This window comes from Polyodon spathula, chromosome 34 (genome assembly GCF_017654505.1).
Source record: "Polyodon spathula isolate WHYD16114869_AA chromosome 34, ASM1765450v1, whole genome shotgun sequence".
NCBI lineage: Eukaryota > Metazoa > Chordata > Actinopteri > Acipenseriformes > Polyodontidae > Polyodon > Polyodon spathula.
Window position 1 is genome coordinate 4972703 of NC_054567.1, and position 25904 is coordinate 4998606.

Here is a 25904-nt window from a genome sequence, read left to right on the forward strand (position 1 = left end):
TCACATTACTGACAGCTGAGTGAATAAAAAAGTTGTCTTCTCGTCCCCGAGTGTCTCCCCTGATGTGCAGGGTGAGTCATGCAGTCAGGAGAGCACAGGGTTGGGTTCTGGCCATGGCAAGTTGCATAGGTTCTGCAGAACCTATGCAACTTGCCATGGCCAGAACCCAACCCTGTGTAAAATAACAACTGCTACGCCTGCTGGTTCTACACTGGCCCACTATTGTTCAAAGGTCAGTATTTGTTTGTCTGTTTCTTTTGGCCATCATGCCATTTATTTTGAGTGTTTTGTTTTGTTCAACCTGTTTGTTTTATAATGAATCTGCGCAGCAGCGCCTTTCACTCACCACACTGTGTCCGCTACTTCCTGGTCAGACACGAGTTACCTGTGACACTGCCTTTGCCTGATTAGACTCTTACCGGCCATGACTAATGGAGTGATAACAGGGGTCACACTTTCAAGTAAGGAGGGATAAAGATGGTTAAGGGTTAGGGTGTAAGAGTGGACAACGGCTTCAAATTTTTCTTTTCATTAACAACCTGATGACTTTTTACACTTACAACTTTTAAAGTCTGTTTCAAAGCTCTTTTCAAAATGTCCGCTCTCGTGCATTGATACCGTAAGGATTATTGCCCACATTGACAAACAGGTAACACAACAATAACAGGCCATGATGTGGTACAGAACAGAAAAGCCAGAGCTCTTGTTATGCTTTTTAAAAAAATAAAAAATAATGATCTCTCTTCCTGCAGTGATTTAGAGGACAGATCTCAAACCCCAGTGCACTAGAGTGGATATTGAGCTTTGAAACAGACTTTAAAGTCAGGATGTTAGCAATGAAGAGAGAAATGACAGCTGTAGCAACACATGGGGACGTGTCACGCTGTATGTTTGCTCTGGTTCAGTAGCTCAGTAGTCACTATAATGCCGGCACTGGGGTGGGGGCTGCAGCACTGAGAGGTTGGGATTTGTTGTAGCTGAGCCTGCCGAGGTCAGAAAAGTGATCTCCTGATAAAATAAATGGAAACAGATAACAAGTCATAGATTTTAGGTAACAGTGAAACAATCTATACAATGTCATGTAAACTAGTCAGACATTACTGTAAGTTTCAATATCCACCATGTCCATATACTAGCTCTATACCATTACAGTATAGTATAGATTCTATAGTATTTGATTAGATAAACACATTTGAGCAGTGTTAAAATGAATCCATTCAGTACTGTTTACCATCTAGAACTTCACATGGTACATCTGACACTTTGACTAATCTAGTCTACAGATATCTAAGACAGGCAACTAGAAGTGAAGAGCAGCTCCTGGACTCTTCATAAACACAATATACAAAACTGGAAGAACCACCATTCAGAAGGAGCTTTAGAGAAGAGACTCAATTGACCCTGGCTTTACTATAGCTGTATTGAACCTGGCTGTACTGTAGCGCCATTGAGCCTGACTACTATAGCTGTATTGAACCTGGCTGTACTATAGCTGTATTGAACATTGCTGTACTATAGCTGTATTGAGCCTGCCTGTACTATAGCTGTATTGAACCTGGCTGTACTATAGCTGTATTGAACCTGGCTGTACTATAGCTGTATTGAACCTGGCTGTACTATAGCTGTATTGAACCTGGCTGTACTGTAGCGCCATTGAACCTGGCAGTATGAGTGACTGTAGTCTCCTCAGAGCAGATCTTTTAATAGTTTTATGCCCTGCCTTTCTAAGCTCTTTTCAGGTGATACAGCTTGTGAGGGTTGGGGGTGTTAGAAGCTTAGCGCACCAGCCATCTGTTCATTAGAAGTGTAAGATGAACAAGTGCTCATATACCATTAAAAAAACCCTTCCCCCAGGACCCTGCTTCCTCACTCCCATGGGACTCATTGGTCCAAATACCCCCCCCCCCCCCCCCCCCCCGTCATTAATGTCTTCTGCCTGATTGAAAAATTGAGAACAAAAGTACAAAGGGAGCAGTGGGCTGTGGAATGCAGAGTGACTCTACAAAACATCACATGATTGGCTGATGCTGTCTGGCTGTGAACGGGGCAGAATCTGCTGAACAGTGTTGTTCCTACTTGGAGCAGCCCTCTCTGTCGCATGCAGAGTGAGTCCATCTGGGGCGTTCCAGAGGCACGCTGTGTGGTTTCGTTTTGTTTCCCGTCGGTGGAAAGTAGAGTCGTCCACCTCTTTCCAGCAGGTGACAACAAGGGGTCTAACCTGTTTTTTTTTTGTTTGTTTGTTTTTTCAAGTGAATCTGACGTCTGTGTAGGCATTGTTTGTTTTTCAAAGTGCTAACAGGTTTTGAACAAAAATGTTTAGAATATATTACGTTCTATCCCCATTGTAACCCTATTAGCAGCATCTAGTAATTTTGCTGAGTGTAGATCTCGCACTTAGAATGTCCATGACAAAGCAATCTAAACATTTAAACTGCATCAAATTCTACACGCACAGATTAAGTACATTAATATCAGCTTTTCATCTGTTTTTTTTATTTAGATTTTATTGTTTTATAATATTTGTATAAGTGTTTGATGGCTAATGTACCTCTAATCAAATTGAGAGTGTACTTTCTCTTGCACTGTTTGCATAACAAACATGTATAAATATATTGTCTAACAACATTTTAAACATATGTAGCTAATCAATACAGGTTACATCGAGTGAACATGGAGATAAAATCACGGCAGCTGAATCGGGTTTGTCAAAATTCCTGCAGATGTCACACTTTTTATGTTTTAATAGTAGTTCCTTGCTACAATATCAGTTTTAATGATTTATAATAAGTTCATTCGTCCTGTGTGGTAAAGGCCAAGTGGGCTCTGGGAAAACTGCAAAATTACTGTGCAGAATTGCCTTGCAAATGTACGGTGGCAAACTTTTTTTTTAAGGACAGAACTGCACAAGATCTTTTATACAATAAGAGTCACCCTACACCAGGCCCTTCCACTCCTGGTCTTTGTTCCAACCCTGTTCTAAATTGTTTAATTGAACCAATTAAACCTCCACCTAGACCCTGAAGCAGTTAATCATATCATTGTACCTGTAAAACCAGGACTGTCATACACACAACAGTTTTACTCATGTTGCAAGAGCTTTGCTCTTTCCTTGTTTTTGGCTCTAGTTTAAAAATATTTTTTTTAAAATAAAGTCAGTTAAAAGTGCAGTTTCATTCTTCGTATTGCATTTCTGTGAAGTCATTTCCTCAATGGATGATTCATTCTTGAAATATTATAGACCCTGTTGATCTAAATCTAGATACTTTCTAGGTGATATCAGAGATATTCAGTGAGTGTTCTCTTTTACTCCATGACTTCATCTCTCCCTTATCAGAGCTCTACTGCTGCAGCAGCATCACACTCCTCTCTCTGCGCGTCACTGGAGATTAGGAGAATATATTAGTGCACCATCCATCTCCCCTCAGTTATGCTCAGATATCAGCAGAAGCTGAGGAAAAGCAGGGAATCAACAAAGTGGTGTTTAACAAGCTGGAATGTAAGAGTGTAAACCAGGGCACAGCCTTTAACCTGTACCAGGCTGCTTAACAAAGAAGTAGAAGTGGAGCACGCCAAATTGATTGGGAGAGGAAATGCACACAATGAGCTGTCACAATATATATATATATATATATATATATATATATATATATATATATATATATATATATATATATATATATATGATTACAGAGATCTTTGTTCTGGGTGGTGAACCTGGGTGTGCTCCATTCTCAGCGGTCACTTTTTTAAATTCAGCCCCAGGTTCATATTTACTCACATCTGGATACTTACTTTTTCAGCAACCATACCATACCTCATAACCAGAAATCATCTTCATCTCCAATGTTAGCCTGTCTATCCCCACATTTAACATGCAATGATCTATGTATTTACCATGTGTTGAGCTATTTATCTATTTGTAATCTATTTATAATGCTGTGAAAAAGGAGATTAGGGAAGCAAAGACTGTCTGTTAGAAACAGATGAACAGATTCCTAAATAGCAAACTGTATTTTATTCCTAAAAACTAATATTAAAAACAAGTTAAATATACAGTATGCCAATTTATTCCAAAGGATATGAAAAGAAGCAATGATCTGTATATTGTCACATACTGTATATGCTCTGTGCATTTCATAATGCTGTGCATTAAAAATGATGCACTGTGATGTGCTACTGACCAGTATGGCGCTTAGTTTTACTGTTTATTTATAGATTTAAAGCTATTGGTAAGTATTGGTCAAACTAACAAGTAAAACAAACAGCATCCCAAAACTTTCTGTAAGGGGATTACATCATAATGTAAAACAAAGTTAGTAATGATTTCTGAAAACTAGCATTCAGTAACATGATCAGCATCAATGCTGCCCTTTTATATTCAGCTTTGTATGATGTACATTGACTTGCAATTTTACAAAGGTCTCTTGACCAGTTCCTAGATATTACTGGGGAAAACCATTCACCACAGAGCAATGAAAATTAGCAGACAGCCACAGTAGTTCCAGGGGAAGAAGGTGGCACTGTTGGAACTATGCGTCACTGGGCACCCTGTCATAGCATTGCCACCTAGGTATGACATCATTACCCAAGAATTATATTACTCAGGAGCTTAGATGTTCAAAATCCTTTGGCTTAAAATTTGCTCTGCTGGCAATTTGTGATGTGGCATCCAGGCCAATCTGCTAAACAAATCAGTACTTTACAAACGAAGTACGCAGTAAACACAAATCAAAATTCTGTAGTTTATTATTTGTATAAAGCACGCTCCTGTGGACAGTGTAATAAGAAGTACCATTTTATGAATTTATATTCGCTAAATGATATACAAATTGTATACATTATACTTTTTAAACACTGTACAATGGCTGTGCCAACGAAAACAAGAATAAAAACAATAAAACCAACAACCAGACAATCTGATTAACATTGCACTTCAGTCTTGGTTTCTCTCTGTCTTTTTTTTAATGTAATAAGCTGTGTACAGTAATGAGTTACTATATTATTAGACTATGTAATCAGTTATTTTCTTCAGTATTCTTCAGTTCTTTATTATTGAAAAGCGGTAGCACTTCACAGTCTACTTGCTGCTGAAAGTAAGATTGCAGCGAGGTGCTGAAGTGCAGAAGAACTCAAAACAACCTCGGGTGCTGGGCCTTGCTGTTCATCATCATCATCTACTCTACTGACACCTGCCACTGCAGCCGTGCTGTTGCCTCTCCTCTGCAGCTGTCTTTTCAGTAGACTCATTACAAACGTCAGCGTTTTTTTCAATGTCTACAGAGGCATCTGATCTCCCGGAAATAAAGCTAGTCCTAAGATATGCCTTGTGCAAAGTCTCGCTTTTCACTTCACGCCAAGCCTTTTCCACCAAGTTGATCATCACATTGGGGAAACTCTTATCCATTCACTTCTGCGATACCGTGCATCAGCAACTGTCTCCGATACAAAAGCTGCACAAAAAAACAACCAAAAATCGTCAATTTAATATAAATTGTACACCATTCGCGTAGCAAACATAGGTACGTGATTACTAAAATGTCATTAACTGTTACTGTTTGAACAGGGAACGTGTTATATGTGTGGATCGTCACTGGGTAATAATGAGGCAGACACAGAGCATTGGATGTTGACACGCTGCACAGGCGCTCAGATTTAATAACACAGGACCGATGGTACCACCGGCTTTAATAAAGAAAACAAAACAAAACAAAGCTAAAAATAAGTTTGCCACACAAGGTGAGTGCTAGTCTCACTAAACGAGACGTCCCGCTCCAGGACCCCACTGCATGACGAAATCCTCTCTATACTGATTGGGATCAACATCCCCTATTGCTGTTGCTCCCGATGTCCCGGCCTCCCAGAGACTCCGGGTCGTTGTGACAATCCCGGCTGAGCAAAGCCTTCACAGGCACTGTCTTGCAGTCAAAGGGTTCCGTGTAGTTTGGTTTGTAGTGTACCCCTCTGTATAGCACAGGGGAGCAGTTGCTTCAAACACTTTTTGAGCGTTTTAAAGTTCAAGCTAAATATAGTTTTTTTTAAAAGAGAAAATAAAGAAATCAATCCTTTTCTAATAGCGATAGAGCCCTCTCTATCCGTGCCCTATCGAGGGGCTTTATCGTTTAAATATATACTCTTATGTCTTGACCTATTTATAATGTTTAATCCTATTTGTAATGCTGTCTGAGGGGAGATTATGGAAACAGACTGTCTGGCTCTCAAAGACTGCTTCCATATAAACCCTCGTGCTTCATTTAAACCTCTTCTCAAGTTCTACAAATCAGATGTGTCGACATCAATAAACTGTCAGCATTTTGGATGCCCGCACTCTGAACAAAAACTCAGAGATTGTCAGATTGTCTTCATTTCCTTGTTTTGTATTTATTTACTCATTGATTGAGGAGGCTTTTTTACACATGGCCACTCCCCAATTAGCATCAGTTACCTAACTGGCCACACCTGTGATTGCTGACAGGGATATGGAGAGGTGTCTCTGTCTGTACATCCATCACACTTACAATTGTACATGTATCTTACAGTGATACTAAAGCCTAGGTCTTAAATAGCACTTATCCAATTTTCATTCACCTATTCATTGCCATTTATTCTTATTCTATACTATTGTTTATTTATTTATCTATTTATTTATTTATTAATCATCCAAGGTGACTTACAGTACAGGTGTTACAGGGCAGTACTGGGTTACAAAGCAAGATTAATATTAAAATCCAGTGTAGTTTACAATTAGTGCAATACTAATACTAGAATACAATATGAACTAGGATGCAACAAGTTAGGATTACAAAATGTATATCTACAATGACATAGTAATGCATAGCTGAGGATCCAGAGGGCGAGGGGGGGTGTAGGGAGACACGAGGGATTGGAGATAGGTAGGGGAAGTGCATTGAAGAGAGGTAGGTAAGAGAAAAGGTCTTGAATTGAATGCAAGTAGATAGGTAGGTAGTGGAGAGTATGAAGCAGGGGTAGCATTCAGTACATACTCTTCATAAACATCATTTCATCATACTGATAGCTGTGATTTTGAACTTACAGTTGTGGCGATAGGGGTGGATGTTACGGACATGCTTGCTAATAATAATCCCTTTCCATATCTCTTTTGGTTTCAGATATATTCTGTACTGAAACCCTGGACATGTGTTTATCAGCAGGGTGGATGTTACGGACATGCTTGCTAATAATAATCCCTTTCCATATCTCTTTTGGTTTCAGATATATTCTGTACTGAAACCCTGGACATGTGTTTATCAGCACCCTGTCAAAACAACGGAACATGTGTGAACGATTTATTTGACTACAACTGTGTGTGCCCGACGGAGCCTCTGAAGTATAGTGGCAGAAACTGTAAGGAGCTCTATGACCCGTGTTCACAGCAGCCCTGCGCCAGCTACAGGAACTGTACCAGCACTCTTGGAACGGAAGAGTACCATTGTAACTGCCCAACAGGCTTCACGGGCACCAACTGCACTATTAATATCAACGAATGTGATAGAAACCCGTGCATAGAGAACAAGACTGAGTGTGGGGACGACTGCCAGTCTAACATAACCAATTGTGCCGCTGAGCCCTGTCTTAATAATGGGAGCTGCATCGACCGTCCTGAGGGCTACCTGTGTGAGTGCACCCCTGGGTTCAGTGGGGAGCGCTGTGAGGCCAATATCAATGAATGTCAGCCCAGCCCGTGCAGAAACGGAGCCATCTGTAAGGACGGAGTGAATGAGTACCACTGCTTCTGTGTGCCTGGCTTCCAGGGCTATAACTGTGAGATTGACATCAATGAGTGTGCCTCCTGGCCCTGCAAGAACAACGGGAGCTGCATCAACGAGAAGGACCACTATGTGTGCACGTGCCTCCTGGGGTTTACAGGTAAACACGCATGCACACACACACACCGCATATATATATATATATATATATATATATATATATATATATATATATATATATATATATATATATATATATATATATTGTTACATGCATACGTTTTTTAACAATTACGTAGTCAAAAATTGTTAATGCATCAGTTATGGTTGATATTAAAATGACAAAAGTAGGGAAAGTGAGGTTTTTAACCCTAACTCTGCATTTCCTCCCACTCCCTTACAAGCAGTGGAAGGGGCAAGGCAACACAAGCAATCACAGACAGTGATCATCAGTTAAGAGAATAACATGCAACTCTCTGCAGATAACACAAGAGACGTCCATCTGCACTGCATAAGGATGGATATTTACAGAACGCATGTGTGTGCTATCTGCTAACACAGTCCTAAAACACTGGAGAATGCAGAGCAGACAGGTATTACAGCACAGTGTATACAGCCCAGCTGTGACAGGGATGCCATCCCTCCCATTAAACTGTATTCTGTTGCTCATCCAGTATGACACTGAAAAGCTCTTGGTTGATCTGTGTTGTTGGTGCTGCCCTCTCAAACTGGCACGACACGGCACATTCCACTCGCCCATGTAAACACAGTTTCATAACGGTGTACCTCATACACTTCCATTTTTGCAGGTATCATTGTGTCATACATCTGTTGCATGGGTGTCCTGTTCTTAAAGTGTTCCATTCCCCCATCCATGTTACTCTGAATGGTAGTTTTCACAAAAAAGGATATTTTGCCGTGTGGCCAATTCCTTTTTCGAGATCTAACATCAAACTGCAAGACAATTTTTAAGTGCAGTCTGGTTACATTAGCAATCAACAATTTAATCTATCAATTTAACTGTAATTCACTTACCTATTTTGATGTTTGTTTCAGCCAGCTACAGGAAGCACACGTATCTCTTCAGTTACATTCAACAAACCATTTTGGAACTAGAGACTGCAAAAAAAAAAAAAAAAACAGCAAAAAACAAAAGAAAATGCTTCACTATCTGGATTTCGGAATCCGCATATCCGAGCAGAATGAAATGACCCACATCAAGACCAAAGGACCACGCAGCCACATTTTTCATGCAGATCCATTGAACGGGGTCAAAGTTATTAAAGTACAGAAATTGGGGTTTAACATTAAACTGCCTACTCAACCCTAACTATAGTGGCGCTGTCTCAATTAGTGCAATAGCTTCTGGGTTCATGCATTATACACTGACCATTCCCTTATTGTCAAGACCTATGATGGTGACCACATTGCGGTCAAGTGACTTTGGTTACCAGATGATAAACACCATACACTTTGAGATACTGGCTCCATATTCGGTACACAGCTGTATTTTATTATTCTCCTAGTTCAAATTCAACCGTTGGTATCCTACAAGAAGTATTATTTTAGCAAAGCTGCATGCACCAAACCCTCCAATGTGATTTTTATCCAAATGCTTTTGTGATCTATCGATTTCCGTTTGACAGGAAATGTTTTTCAGGGCTGATATCTACAGGATGGGCGTATATACTTAGATAACAACCTTATTAATTGAGAAGCTATTTTTAACCCCTAGAAAGCACTAAACCTGTTAGTAGAACATGAACCAGTTCAGGACCGCTGTTAGCCTTGGAATCCTAGTGTAGCCGACTCAATCCTCAATCATTGCTATCCTAGTGTAGCCGAGTCAATCCTCAATCATTGCTATCCTAGTGTAGCCGTCTCAATCCTCAATCATTGCTATCCTAGTGTAGCTGACTCAATCCTCAATCACTGCTATCCTAGTGTAGCCTGCTCAATCCTCAATCATTGCAGTCCTAGTGTAGCCGACTCAATCCTCAATCATTGCTATCCTAGTGTAGCCGGCTCAATCCTCAATCATTGCTATCCTAGTGTAGCCGACTCAATCCTCAATCACTGCTATCCTAGTGTAGCCGACTCAATCCTCAATCATTGCTATCCTAGTGTAGCCGGCTCAATCCTCAATCATTGCTATCCTAGTGTAGCCAGCTCAATCCTCAATCATTGCTATCCTAGTGTAGCCAGCTCAATCCTCAATCATTGCTATCCTAGTGTAGCCGGCTCAATCCTCAATCATTGCAGTCCTAGTGTAGCCGACTCAATCCTCAATCATTGCAGTCCTAGTGTAGCCGACTCAATCCTCAATCATTGCAGTTCTAGTGTAGCCGACTCAATCCTCAATCATTGCAGTTCTAGTGTAGCCGACTCAATCCTCAATCATTGCTATCCTAGTGTAGCCGACTCAATCCTCAATCATCATTATCCTAGTGTAGCCGACTCAATCCTCAATCACTGCTATCCTAGTGCAGCCGGCTCAATCCCCAATCATTGCTATCCTAGTGTAGCCGACTCAATCCTCAATCATTGCAGTTCTAGTGTAGCCGACTCAATCCTCAATCATTGCTATCCTAGTGTAGCCGACTCAATCCTCAATCACTGCTATCCTAGTGTAGCCGAGTCAATCCTCAATCATCGTTATCCTAGTGTAGCCGACTCAATCCTCAATCACTGCTATCCTAGTGTAGCCTGCTCAATCCTCAATCATTGCAGTCCTAGTGTAGCCGACTCAATCCTCAATCATTGCTATCCTAGTGTAGCCGGCTCAATCCTCAATCATTGCTATCCTAGTGTAGCCGACTCAATCCTCAATCACTGCTATCCTAGTGTAGCCGACTCAATCCTCAATCATTGCTATCCTAGTGTAGCCGGCTCAATCCTCAATCATTGCTATCCTAGTGTAGCCGACTCAATCCTCAATCATTGCTATCCTAGTGTAGCCGACTCAATCCTCAATCATTGCTATCCTAGTGTAGCCGGCTCAATCCTCAATCATTGCAGTCCTAGTGTAGCCGACTCAATCCTCAATCATTGCAGTCCTAGTGTAGCCGACTCAATCCTCAATCATTGCTGTCCTAGTGTAGCCGACTCAATCCTCAATCATTGCAGTTCTAGTGTAGCCGACTCAATCCTCAATCATTGCTATCCTAGTGTAGCCGACTCAATCCTCAATCACTGCTATCCTAGTGTAGCCGATTCAATCCTAAATCATTGCAGTTCTAGTGTAGCCGACTCAATCCTCAATCATTACTATCCTAGTGTAGCCGACTCAATCCTCAATCATTGCTATCCTAGTGTAGCCGACTCAATCCTCAATCATTGCTATCCTAGTGTAGCCGACTCAATCCTCAATCATTGCAGTTCTAGTGTAGCCGACTCAATCCTCAATCATTGCTATCCTAGTGTAGCCGAGTCAATCCTCAATCATTGCTATCCTAGTGTAGCCGACTCAATCCTCAATCATTGCAGTTCTAGTGTAGCCGAGTCAATTCTCCTTCATTGCTATCCAAGCACATGCCACCATATTTTAACCATATTATATATTTAAGCAGTCTTTTTATTAATAGTATAATTTATATTTTTTTAACTCATATTTTTTTTGTTTTTCATTCGGTTCATCAGAAACACGAAGAAAACATTATGTAGTGCTGCAATGCTTCTTCAGTATTGTTAGTTTTTTGCTGTGGTACTTTAAAACAAAGATTAGATAGTTTTAGAACTGGATATCTCTACCAAGAACTATGGTGTTTGCACCCAAGTGTTAATCAGAATCCAGATTGGCTGCATGCTGAATAACATTGAAACGAAGGTGTCAGCAGTGAGAAACAGCACTGTATATCCCAGTGTGCAGTGTAGCTCATTCTCTCTCCCTGTGTCTTTACTCCACAGTGCCCCCTGCTGTATGGAAGCAGCTCTGCTCTCCTGGGTTCTCACCTGTCACTCCCCAGCTCTGAGCGGCAGCCAGTCAGCCCCACTAGTTAGTGATGAGGCTCTGTGATATGTTTTTTTTAGTACCTGTATAACAGAATTAAATAGTTCTACTGCTATAGGTCATAACAAGACCATGCCATGGTATAGAAATGCATTGTGTGTCGATGAATCGTGATACTTTCTTTACAGATTATTATTATTATTATTATTATTATTATTATTATTATTATTATTATTATTATTATTATATTATTATTATTTTTATTTAATAATCGTTTATTGATTATGAATTATTATAGGTTCCCGCTGAATGTCACCAATGTTTTATAGTATAATGTCTATTCTATTTGAATGGACTTCCCCAGGGGGGTCTGATTATATCAGGTATATCCACCTATAGTCAAGAGTCCAAATTTACAGGTGTGCCGACAGACTTGTCCACACACAACTCCTCAAGGGAAGGTCCACCACGCCTGACTCATCGAGTAAGGTGGGGGGTGACAATGGAGAATCATGCCGGGGCAAGGGTGGAGAAGGAGCGGGCTCTGGGAGTAGAGGAGGGGTGTACAGCTAATCTGCCAGTGGAGGGGGCGAGAGGGGGTGTAGGGAAAAATGATAGTCTGGAGTTAGGAGGGAGCAGAAAGGTCAAGACAGTGATAGGCGGGTACAAGAGTTTTAAATTGGTTGCAAGCAGTGATAGGGAATCACATTAGGTATATATTCAAACATACACTGTTTAAATAAGAACCAATGCTGTAAATACATCCTGCACCTTTTTGATAATGTAAAGATGTCTTAACCCTGGTGAGTGAAAAGGCTGTAGTACAATTAAACAGACTGTGAACCCATAACTTCATTGTACTTCTTAAAAATCAGACCAGCACCTTCAAAGTTGGAATCCAGAGCCATGACTCAACCTACTGTGTTGAAAGAAGCATCCTTTTAATGCGTTGCTTCTCAAGTGATCGTGATTTAGTGAGCCGGAGCCAGCGGTGCTAGATATGCACTGGTACCCCCCTCCCTGGGCTCACTGCAATGACTGTCTGGTATTTCAAACGCTTTCACTGTTATCATAAGAGGGGGGGGAGGTGCAGTGGTAATGCATTCTCTGAGCTATATATCTCAAGTACCTAACCCTGGCTTTATCAAGGGGTCATGATCTGAACTCCCAGGGCACCAGGGGAATATTTGTTAGTTCTTTTGCCTGTTAGAAATTCCACACAGGCAGTACTTGTGATGGCAGTGACCTTTAGCTTATCCAGTGGCTTCAATGCCAGGGGTTTGTTCTGAGTGTTTAGAAATGTGTTGGCCTGCAGTGTTTTAACACTCTGATAATGCCTGGCTGTGCAGCCAGCATACCCGCTTTCTGTCTGCCGTTGGTAATCGTTTTTGCCGTAATGCAATGACGGGGCTACTGTGGGAATCTTTTATAAGTTATAAGGACAGATATCCGCCAGACATAATAAATATTTGAGTGACCAACAGGATTTTATTGGAAAAGATTTACAAATAATCCAGGTCTTCACCAGTTAGCTGCACATCTGTACACTTGTGGTTTAAGTGTGAAAATGAACAGCACAGATTGTGATATTATTTATTTAAAAATCTATATTTAATTTTAAGTATAATTTCTGGCACATCATTGTATTTTGCATATGTACAGAAACACATTATTTTCAATGATCTGGTGGGATCAGCATCCTAACTGAAACATTCTGGAACATAGTTTATTTAACATAAGATAGCAGGTTCTATTTAAGTGGTGATCTGTCAAGTGGATCTGTTTTTTTAATATGTACTTTTGGGCCATATATACAACATACTGTACATCCTGAAAGAATTCCTTTGTTCTTTAAAGGAGTGAACTGCGAGGTGCAGATAGACGAGTGTGAGTCCAGGGCATGTCAGATCAGTGATTAACGGTATGTTCTTTAAAGGAGTGAACTGCGAGGTGGAGATAGACGAGTGTGAGTCCGGGCCATGTCAGAACGGTGCTACCTGCAGTGACCACGTGGGCCTCTACACCTGCATTTGTCCTGAGGGCTTCGAAGGGCTGGACTGCCAGATGGACATCGACGAGTGTGCCAGCCAGCCCTGCCACAATGGAGCTGCCTGCCTGGACCTGGTCAATGGGTAAGAATGAGAGCAGCGCCGAATAACAAGTGACAGTCCACCTCCGAAACTGGAAGCCATCTGATCGCATGTCATGTGATTGCGAAGAAATTGTGGATCTTGCCATTTTCCGGTTGCAACTCATTAACATAAATTGCATTTAAGAGCATTTAATAAATAGTTTTAAAACATCACAAGCAGTTTTTAAAATATAGTGCACAAACAGCTCAGCAATCAGAGCCCCAGACATGATCAAATACACCAACCCTGGTCACAGTCGCAATGACATAGCCTGGATTCAAACCTGCAACCCCAGGCTATAGGGGGCATCCTGCACTCCACGTGGAGCGCCTTTACTGGATGCACCACTGGGGAGCCCAAGTGCTTTTTCTAACGGCAGCTGCTGTGATTTTTCTTGCAGGTACGTGTGTAACTGCAGTGACACCGGCTTCGTAGGAGAGAACTGTGAGATTGATATCCCTGAGTGCGACTCCAATCCGTGCTTCAATAATGCCAGCTGTGTGGAAGGAGTCAAGAACTACAGCTGCCTGTGCTGGAGCGGTGAGTGTGACATGCTAGCAAGAACTACAGCTGGCTGTGCTGGAGCGATGAGCCTGTCTGACACGCTAGCAAGAACTACAGCTGGCTGTGCTGGAGCGATGAGCCTGTCTGACACGCTAGCAAGAACTACAGCTGGCTGTGCTGGAGCGATGAGCCTGTCTGACACGCTAGCAAGAACTACAGCTGCCTGTGCTGGAGCGATGAGCCTGTCTGACACGCTAGCAAGAACTACAGCTGGCTGTGCTGGAGCAATGAGCCTGTCACGCTAGCAGCCACTGAGCTGCAGGAAACTACAGAACAGAACTGGAACCTTAGAAAAGTAACATTAGGACCTATTTAGATGTAGACCTAACTGATATTAGCCTAAAACATCTTTACATTCTAGTACCATTTATGCTGAAATTAAAAAAACAAACTGAAATGCTTCTATCTTGGCCTGTTTCCTTGTCCGCAATACAGCATTCGCTAGAATTTAGATTAAACTTGTTAGGACATTCTTTAGTGTCACTATTTTTGACTTTCTTTAGTCTGTTACTGGGTTGATGATTTAGATTCTGGTATAGTAAGCAAACTTGTTAAATTTGCAGACAACACAAAAGTAGGAGGAGTGGCAAACACTGTTGCAGCAGCAAAGGTCATTCAAAATGATCTAGACAAGATTCAGAACTGGGCAGACACATGGCAAATGACATTTAATAGAGAAAAGTGTAAGGTACTGCACGCAGGAAATAAAAATGTACATTATAAATATCATATGGGAGATATTGAAATTGGAGAAGGAATCTATGAAAAAGACCTAGGAGTTTTTGTTGACTCAGAAATGTCTTCATCTAGACAATGTGGGGAAGCTATAAAAAAGGCTAACAAGATGCTCGGATACATTGTGAAAAGTGTTGAATTTAAATCAAGGGAAGTAATGTTAAAACTGTACAATGCACTAGTAAGACCTCATCTTGAATATTGTGTTCAGTTCTGGTCACCTCGCTATAAAAAAGATATTGCTGCTCTAGAAAGAGTGCAAAGAAGAGCGACCAGAATTATTCCGGGCTTAAAAGGCATGTCATATGCAGACAGGCTAAAAGAATTGAATCTGTTCAGTCTTGAACAAAGAAGACTACGTGGCGACCTAATTCAAGCATTCAAAATTCTAAAAGGTATTGACAGTGTCGACCCAAGGGACTTTTTCAGCCTGAAAAAAGAAACAAGGACCAGGGGTCACAAATGGAGTTTAGAAAAAGGGGCATTCAGAACAGAAAATAGGAGACACTTTTTTACACAGAGAATTGTGAGGGTCTGGAATCAACTCCCCAGTAATGTTGTTGATGCTGACACCCTGGGATCCTTCAAGAAGCTGCTTGATGAGATTTTGGGATCAATAAGCTACTAACAACCAAACGAGCAAGATGGGCCGAATGACCTCCTCTCGTTTGTAAACTTTCTTATGTTCTTATGTTCTTATGTATCAGAGTGGGAATGTTAGCTCTAATTTTGTACTGTTTCTCATGTGTCCAGGCTTTGAAGGGCACCACTGTGAGCTGGATATTGATGAGTGTGAAGAGCAGCCCTGTCAGAACGGTGCTCTGTGCTACGAGCGCTCCAAACAGATCTATTACGGGGAGCTGGCGGAGTTCGAACAGGAGTTCAGCTACAGGACAGCAGCAGGATACCTGTGTCACTGCCAGCCAGGCTTTACAGGTGAGACTCCCAGCTGTCATAGCACTGTCAATAGGTCAGGAAACAGCTTTCTATATGATGTGGTAAACATTCTGAGTGGTTCTTACTTCAATTATTCAACTAGTGTGTGTGTGACTGTATGTGTGTGCGTCAGTGCGTGTGCATGTGCGTGTGTGTGTGTGTGTGTGTGTATCAGTGCATGTGCATGTGCGTGTGTGTGACTGTATGTGTGTGCATCAGTGTGTGTGCATGTGCGTGTGTGTGTGTCAGTGCATGTGTTTGTGCGTGTGTGTGTGTGTCAGTGTGTGTGTGTGTCAGTGCGTGTGTGTGTGTGTGTGTGTGTGTGTCAGTGTGTGTGTGTCAGTGCATGTGTGTGTGTGTGTGTGTGTGTGTGTGTGTGTGTGTGTGTGTGTGTGTGAGTGTGTGTGCGTGTGCATGTACGTGTGTGTGTGTTTATATTAGCTGTGTTGCAGTGTTTTGAGTTCAGGAACTGTTCTTCAGTTCTAGTTACCTGCCATAGACATATGTAATTTAGGCTAGATTAGCCAAAGTCTCTTTGTATTAGCAAGAACCAGCACCATCTAGTGCACTGCTGGGTATTGTTATCAAAACAAAAGGAAACCCCTTCCAAAGTGACAGATCACTAGACAAGGAGAGCTCTTCTATAAACCCATTCCAAAGTGACAGATCAGTAGATGGGGCGAGCTCTTCTGCAAAGGCCCTTTATCTCATCAAGCCTGAGTTACATAAATGTATTGTAGGTCCTGAACTCTGTGAAGGCACCTGAACAGACACAGTATTGAATAACAGTCATAAAGGCCCTCAGAATGACTGCAAGCATCACTAGAAGGTAAAGGGGTTGTAAGTAAAGTTACTTCTTGTTAACTTGCTCTGGGTCATGTGATGTGCCAGCACTGCTCTGTGGGTAATGTCTTTCATTTCTTCAGGAATTTCTCTGGGACACTGAAACTTTAGGAATTTCTCTGGGACACTGAAGCAGCTGCCAACCGAGTGCCTTGTAGTTTGTCAGACCTGTCCATTGTGACTGAAACTTGCAGAAGGGAGATGCTGCTTTTCTAGATTACACAATTCATGTCAGGGTGCTGTTTGCAGAGCAAATTAACCATTTAGGTGACAGTCAATATCTAAAAAAAAAAAAAAAAAAAAAAAAAAAAAAAAAACAGTTTGAGCCACCTATAGCAAGTGTTACTAATTTTGTATCAAAAAAGGTGTGGGCTAAAATAATTCCACTCCAAAAAAAAAAACCTAAGAAAAGAGCTTGGTAAAGGGGGCATTCACTGTCTTAGGTTGTTGAGTAGATATCAATCCTCAAAACATGACAGGAAAGCAAGAAACTTCAAATTATTAGTGAAATCAGAAGCTCAGATTTGATAAGTCAATTCAGCCATGAATTCAAAACACTCGACAGAAATTCAAGTTTCACTTTTACACAGACAGATGCTTTTTTAGAGCATTTTACAGCACCAGAGAACCCCCCCTGGATTCTATCAACCACATACAGTGGTTCTCAAAAGTATTCACCCCCTTGGACTTTTCCCCATTTTATTGTGTTACAACATGGAATCAAAATGGATTTAATTAGGAGTTTTTGCCACTGATCAACACAAAAAAAAAGTCCATAATGTCAAAGTGAAAAATAAAATCTACAAATTGTTCTAAATTAATTACAAATACAAAACAGAAAATAATTGATTGCATACGTATTCACCACCTTCAGTCAATATTTGGTAGAGGCACCTTTGGCAGCAATTACAGCCATGAGTCTATTTGGATAAGTCTGTACCAGCTTTGCACATCTGGACACTCAAATTTTTTTAAGCCACTCCAGTGTGGCTTTGGCTGTATGTTTGGGGTCATTGTCCTGCTGGAAGATGAATCTTCTCCCAAGTCCCAGGTCTCTTGTAGACTTCAGCAGGTTTTCCTCCAGGATTTCTCTGTACTTTGCTGCATCCATTTTGCCCTCTATCTTCACAAGCTTTTCCCCATAGTATGATGCTGCCACCACCATGCTTCACGGTAGGGATGGTGTTCTCAGGATGGTGTGCGGTGTTAAGCTTGTGCCGAACATAGAGCTTAGTGTTGAGGCCAAAAAGCTCTATTTTGGTTTCATCAGACCATAGAATCTTCTTCCACTTGGTCTCAGAGTCTCCCACATGCCTTCTGGCAAACTCTATCGAGATTTGATGTTTCAGCTCGCTTCTTCAGTGCAGCACAGTGGATACGCCTGAGAGCAGGCAGGGCAGTGGTTTCAGCTCGCTGCCCTGTGCACAGCAGATACACCTGAGAGCGGGCAGGGCAGTGGTTTCAGCTCGCTGCCCTGTGCACAGCAGATACACCTGAGAGCGGGCAGGGCAGTGGTTTCAGATCGCTGCCCTGTGCACAGCAGATACACCTGAGAGCAGGCAGGGTTGTGGTTTCAGATCGCTGCCCTGTGCACAGCAGATACACCTGAGAGCGGGCAGGGCAGTGGTTTCAGATCGCTGCCCTGTGCACAGCAGATACACCTGAGATCAGGCAGGGTTGTGGTTTCAGCTCGCTGCCCTGTGCACAGCAGATACACCTGAGAGCGGGCAGGGCAGTGGTTTCAGATCGCTGCCCTGTGCACAGCAGATACACCTGAGAGCGGGCAGGGCAGTGGTTTCAGATCGCTGCCCTGTGCACAGCAGATACACCTGAGATCAGGCAGGGTCGTGGTTTCAGATCGCTGCCCTGTGCACAGCAGATACACCTGAGATCAGGCAGGGTTGTGGTTTCAGCTCGCTGCCCTGTGCACAGCAGATACACCTGAGAGCGGGCAGGGCAGTGGTTTCAGATCGCTGCCCTGTGCACAGCAGATACACCTGACAGCAGACAGAGCAGTGGTTTCAGCTCGCTGCCCTGTGCACAGCAGATACACCTGAGAGCAGGCACGGTTGTGGTTTTAGATCGCTGCCCTGTGGACAGCAGATACACCTGAGACCAGGCAGGGCTGTGGTTTCAGCTCGCTGCCCTGTACTGATCCTGCTCTCTTCCTTCTCAGGGAAGAACTGCTCTGTGAACATCGATGAGTGTGCCTCCATGCCTTGTCAGAACAGGGGGAGCTGTGAGGATCTCATTAACGGATACCAGTGTCTGTGTGAACCTGGCTTTACAGGTAAAGGCTCTTGTTTTTAATGTACAACTGACTTCTCTAACTGGGAAAATGGCTGAAACCTGTCTTCTCCAAATGAAGCTGATTCCTAATACCCTTTTTGTGAAATGACTTTTTATTGTGCTGATTAACAATTGACATCAATAAGATGCTGCAAAATGATCTGTTGATCGTGGGAAGGTGTTGTGACTCTTGGTCTCCCAGTTCATTGATTGTCGTTGGCAGAGTGTGTCTGGTTATATCGTCTCGCAAGGTTTGAAATTGCTGGCTGTGAGCACCCAAGACGACGCGTCACAGTACGCTGCCCTAGTCCAGCCTCCAACATGCTGATCGCACGAAGGCACTGCTCTCTTGACAGACGTGGCATAATGTTTTTTTCTTTCAGTGATTTTCTTTATTGCTTTTATTCAGGCTTGCAATTCAGCGGCTGAAATCGCTCTATATCCAGTGTCTAATCAACTGTATCACTAGTTAGGTGATTAAGTGCACATGCTTCAGTCACAGTCACTCAAGCGTGTCATGGTCAAGGATGAATGATCGAGTGATTAAAAAGAAATCAAAAACATTTTGTCAATGTCCATTTATATACCTTTTTTTTTAAATAAATGTGTTATAATAGAGATGAGTTTCTTTTGATGCTCGGTGTGTGTGTGTGTATATATATATATATATATATATATATATATATATATATATATATATATATATATATATTCTAATAATTGACTGTTTTAGGTTTTGGTTTTAATCTGCAATATTTTTTTTATCTTTTTTGTGTTAATCAAATGTGCAAATGAGTTATGTTATATTGCATTCACATTTTCAGAGGTTTGTTAGTAGTTTATGGCATATTGGTCTTATTAGAGAGGTAATGTAACAGAATACAAGTGAAACTGCAGATGGGTGCCTTAATGGTGAAAAGGTCTTGGATTGGAATGGACTGAGAGCCAGGAGTGAGTACCGTGGCACTAGACTTTAATAGAGCACTTTTTGCTTTGTTAGTTCATCATCCTTTAGAAAGGTTTACTGTGTAACACCATAGTAAAAACAGACAGGCATGGTTCATTTTGAGGCTGCAGTGAGTAATGTTTTCTGAATATCTGTTTATAAGGTTTAGACAATTGTTGAGCGCCATCTAGTGTATAAAAGTGGAATTTGTAAAATGTTTAAATCTAGTTATACTAGATTACACAGCAATGGCATAGTTATTTTATATTTTCTGAATGAAAAAAGAAAGTGCTAAATAAACAGTATGCCTACTGAAAATGTACTGCTGTTAATTTAATTGAAATCCAATATATCTAAATACACACTTTTATCAGAAAGAGCTTGGTTTGGGGTTATATTGTGCACAAAGGTTTACACATTATAACATTGTAATCATGTGTAAGCACAGATGTATTTACTAAGTAACGGCTATGTAAATGCACAGTAATTAGAGACACTTGATGTAAAGTGTTACCCAGAATTTAACCTCCTACTGCTGCATGCCATGCCTGTTCAGTGTTAAGGTTTTGTGCCAACACCTAAATCTTACTTAAGGTACATTAACCAACCACCCAAAAGGATCTGCTTATATTTTACTGAAAAAACTGAACATGACTGTGGAGCCCTGCTGTTTTTATAATTATAATTTTAATTTTATAATTATAATATTATATTTTTATAATTTATAATTTTTTAACTAACCTTTCTTCCAGAAGAGTTTCGCACAACAAGTGTAGGATAGGAGGGAGCGTAACGGTTTTAACTATGGGAGTGCTTTAGAACAAGAACAGCATTGCTCTTTTCATTGCTGCACACTGAAGTTACAGTACTGCAGGGGGCCCTTGTTTCAAATACTGACTGGGTACACAATGTCTGGCATGCAGATTTGGTAGTGAAGGCATGAGTGGAAATGTTTGTTATCTGACTTCCATGTCATCTTTTCTCCATAGCTTTCAACACTTGTATGTTTAGTAATACAGATCTGTTAAAGTGATGTATGGAGGGTGAGCAATGCTGGGACCCCCTTAACTAGCAGAGATTATAATATGTAATTAGCAGCTCCTTCACCTCACCTGAACAATGTTGGGACCCCCTGTAATATGTGATTAGCAGTTCCTGACACCTCACCTGAACAATGTTGGGACCCCCTTTAATGTGTGATAAGCAGCTCCTGACACCTCACCTAACCATTTTTCAATGAAACGGCAGATATTTTTTCAGTAACGGGTTTGTAGATTTCTAGTGCTCAATATTCCTTATTGATTGGTTTACCGCTAGATTAATTTGAAAGATTACTCTTTGTTTGGAGTCATTTTTGGCTAAATGAATTAAACCCATAAGCTTGGATACAGGCAAGTCAAACCTGGTACATTGAATCACTTGATCCTCCAGTGAGGGTTCATTGGGTATTGATAAAGGAATGATAGAGTCATGTGATTAACAGCTTCCCTCTCTCATTATGTGACTTTTAGCAAAGTAACCCATCGTTAATCACTGTTTTATCTTATTGCATGTCATAGATAGTACAGTGTATCTGTACTATCTTATCTTTAAGTATTGTGACCGGCATATACCTATAGTACAGCACTGGGGCTTTACTGATCCAAGGACAGTTGAATAACGAAGGCATGGAATTAACTCACAGCGAGTGACAACATGGTTTAAAATATACACTCCAAGTAGCGATAGCATCATCACTTCTTCTCTCCATTGCGCTGAAGAGGCTGGTTTTGTTTGGCTTTTGATTTGAGAAATTCTGCTTCGTACTATATATATATAGGAATGTTTAACTATCTGTTTCCTGGTTCCCAGAAGCAGTAGAGTGAAGATCGCATTACATTAAATACCAAATGCAAAAATATAAACAGAATCTTGAAAGAATGTGTGTCTGTCTGTCTACAGCTCTGGCCAAAGGGTTTGTGTCACCTAGAATTTTAAGGTTGTTACATAATAAAAACATTTAAAATAATAATAATAATAATAATAATAATAATAATAATAATAATAATAATAATAATAATAATACATGTAACCTCATTTTGATCTTTTATTTAACATCATGTAATCAAAGAAACCACAAAATGAAATCTACTGGAAGCCATAATAGTAGCACAGTATTTCATGTTAGTTTTAGAAATGTCGCATTTTTCAATTTGTCAGGTTGTTGTTAAGTATATGGAACCAAGCACTGTGTAATCGAATTTGTTAATGTAACATTATTCAGCAGGTTTCATTTGACTTTATGAAGAAATTAATTCATTCTGTAGGGTGAGGCAAAGCCAGAGCTGTATAGATATAAGAAATTTAAATGGATTAATTTAAAAGCCTTGAATTCATTACAGAAATGCAACCATTAGACAGATCCTCTGTGAGAATTCAGTTGTGTTTGAGACAGGAAAATAATTAGTAGTTAATCTCATCTGCTTTGACAATGAATCCCAGGAGCTTCTTTCTCTGTGTAAGCAGCTTATCGCTTTAAATTAGTATCACAGAGAAACTGCCATGACAAGGTCTCAGTGCAAAATGATGAATTATTAAAGGTCATTAGATCTTTATAGAGTGTGAGTCGTGGTCAGCCTTTGATGATTAGTACAGATAGGGATTAGTTTAACCCATTAACCTCATGGAGCTTGATTGGGGATTTAGGGATGGGGTGGGTCTACTGGAATGCATTAGCGGACTGACCAGAATCAAATCCAATCAAAAGCTTTTCAAACCAAATGCCAGCTGTCTTCCTTCTGTTGTGCATTAATTTTCAGCGGAGGAAAAGCGTAGCAAAAATGTACTTAAACAAGTAAACTGAAGGGGCTCATGCAAGCACAGCGTGTTATAGGATGGAATTTAAAAGAGACAGCTCGGGTTTAGCCGGTTTTCTACCCAATTAAAAAATGCCTGATATGAATGCTCACCTCTCAGAACGTGTGGTCCATAGCCTGGCTCAAGCAGTATAAAACATAGCCTGGCTCAAGCAGTATAAAACATAGCCTGGCTCAAGCAGTATAAAACATAGCCTGGCTCAAGCAGTATAAAACCTACTCTGTATGTTTTCTATATGCTATATTATTTATCCTTCCATTAATTAAGTCTGACGAGAATCTTACCCTGCATTCCTCTGTAGCTTGGTATAAAAAGTGCGATTAAAAGTTTTGCCTTGGATGACCAGTGATTGCCCTGAGCGCAGTCCAGCCCAGTGGGGTGTGCACTGATAATACACAGAGTGGAGGGATCAGTAGATGACCAGTGATTGCCCTGAGTGCAGTCCAGCCCTGCGGGGTGTGCACTGATAATACACAGAGTGGAGGGATCAGTAGATGACCAGTGATTGCCCTGAGTGCAGTCCAGCCCTGCGGGGTGTGCACTGATAATACACAGAGTGGAGGGATCAGTAGATGACCAGTGATTGCCCTGAGTGCAGTCCAGCCCTGCGGGGTGTGCACTGATAATACACAGAGTGGAGGGATCAGTAGATGACCAGTGATTGCCCTGAGCGCAGTCCAGCCCAGTGGGGTGTGCACTGATAATACACAGAGTGGAGGGATCAGTAGATGACCAGTAATTGCCCTGAGTGCAGTCCAGCCCTGCGGGGTGTGCACTGATAATACAGTACAGTATATAGTTTAATTTACAGTATAGCGTTTTCATTGAAATAGCTACACATTCCGAATTGAAGTTTACAGTAAAATACAGCACAAGCAACAAAGCCAAAGATCTTCAATTGAAGAAAAGGGGTATCTGTGATAATAGTGATTGTAAATAAAAGGCTTTTAAAACTAGTTTGGCGTAAACTTTATGAGGCCAAATGCTTAGTAAATCATAAGTCTCATTCTGAATACAGTCCCAAAATAATTGGTAAAATAAAGTAATCTTACAATTAAAATACCCACAGAATAGGGAAGAAAGATAATAAAGCTGCCAGTGTATATTTTTCCACTTAATTGAGCAGATGAGCCCCAGGGTTGTGGGTGGGGCTTCATTCTAATTGAAGTATTCCTACCCAATCAAGCAGGCAAGCTAAGCTGAATGCTTGGGAGCTTAATTAAACACACAGACATCTATTTAATAAATCTTTATGAGTGTGGATCTTCATATCACTAACACACCTGTAAGACAGAAATACACTGCATACAGATTCACAGTTGGAAATTATTATTTTTATTATTTTTTTTACAAAGGGCCCTATTTTAATTATATAAACAGCTTCAATATTTAGACCAACCTAATACACTCCCCGGTCCATTACCTGGCATTACATAGCATAGAATGCTCAAGTGATCAGATTCACTGGGTGCTAAAGAGGCAGTCGAGTGCAGATCCTACCCTACATTTCCAATGTAATTTAAGGTCTGTGATCACAGACAGACTCAAAGTTGTCCCTGGGGTCCATTTAGAATGCTGGTGCATAGCCACCTTGCTCAGTTATGAAAGGCCAAACCCCAGACAAAAAAACTGGAAGTGACATACTGCTCTAAGAAGTATCAGGATAATCAGTGTACTAATAAGAATTCATTTATTTATTTTTTTATTTACAGCTGTTGTAGTTATTCTTAAAAACCCTATAAGCTTTCTGCAATTGCTGCTGGCTTCCTTATTGCAAAGGTTACAGAAGCAGTTGCTTTCCTCGTGCGCTTTTACACCAAAGCTCCTCCGGCTGCATTTGTCCTGTGATGAGAAATGTCTGAATATAATGCAAAAAACTGAATGTCTTTTTTTTTGCTTTTTGGCTCTTGTATTTGAATGATGATGTTCTCAATGGATGGATCAGTGTTGATTTATTACCTATCGGAAATTGGTTGCTGATTGCACCTCTCTTATTACCTATATTCCTGCAGTATATTCTCACTGTGAATGGTAAACTTTTTGTTTTTGCTTGTTTACATGCTGTGAATGTGTGTGTGTGTGTGTGTGTGGGATTGGGGTGGGTGGGGGTTGTAGTGGAACACATTTAATTGGGATATCTCAGTGAGTTTCAGTGTTCTAGATTCTGTTGGAATAAAGAACCAGATTGTTCAAAAAGCATTTTTGAAGAATTGTATTTATTATTGTTATTGGTTTGCAGTAGAAATGACAGATGATGGATGTCCCTAACAATCTTTATTTATTTATGTATCTATTTACTATCTCACTGTGGGATAGTAATAATCATAATGAATGTTTCTGCACTTCTGGATGTTTGTCTTGTTTAATAAAGTCACCAGAATATTTTAATGTTGGAGCTCAGAGCAAGCGTGGACTTTCTGTAAGGAAGCCAGTACAAAACTAAAGGGTGGGCACTAATGACATCCCCCTCTGAAACAGATACAAAATAAAACAACCTTCTAATGATGCAAATGAATCTATAAGTTTTCCTTCAGCTGTTTTCTACAGTCTGTTGTTTGGTAGGATTGCGTGCATGAGTAGGGTGCTGTTTGACATGCTTTATAATGCATTTAGGTTAATTGTCACTATACTGTGGTACTAATCTAAGCTCCGGAGTCCTGCAGTTTCTTTGTCTGTAATCACATTATAGATAACATACCATGCTGCACGGTCCGTCTCTAGAGAGGGAGATTGCACACATTATGTTGGGATTCTGCTGGGGACCTTATAGCATGTGGGTCTGGAATGTATTGTCCTGCCTGTCCCCTGTTTAACACTGGGCACTTTCCAGGAGAACAGCGGGGAAGCAGGCTGTACATTTCAATATTGCCTCTTATGATCTCCACCATGTTTTTATTGCATACATGTTATTATAAATCACGTATGAGAAA

At 40.9% G+C, this 25904-nt stretch overlaps 1 protein-coding gene across 4 annotated transcripts in view; it reads left to right on the plus strand.

Moving 5' to 3' along the window:
* Nucleotides 1-25904, plus strand: part of LOC121303609 (protein crumbs homolog 2-like) — a 96869-nt gene that overhangs the window by 16005 nt on the left and 54960 nt on the right. For 3 of the 4 annotated variants that reach the window (XM_041234398.1, XM_041234396.1, XM_041234397.1), the window contains exons 2-6: nucleotides 7231-7884; nucleotides 13610-13805; nucleotides 14206-14345; nucleotides 15858-16040; nucleotides 19060-19173. In XM_041234398.1, coding sequence (XP_041090332.1) covers nucleotides 7231-7884; nucleotides 13610-13805; nucleotides 14206-14345; nucleotides 15858-16040; nucleotides 19060-19173 — 1287 coding nt within the window. The remainder of the gene's footprint in view (nucleotides 1-7230; nucleotides 7885-13609; nucleotides 13806-14205; nucleotides 14346-15857; nucleotides 16041-19059; nucleotides 19174-25904) is intronic. The other variant, XM_041234399.1, reaches the window with a different exon arrangement.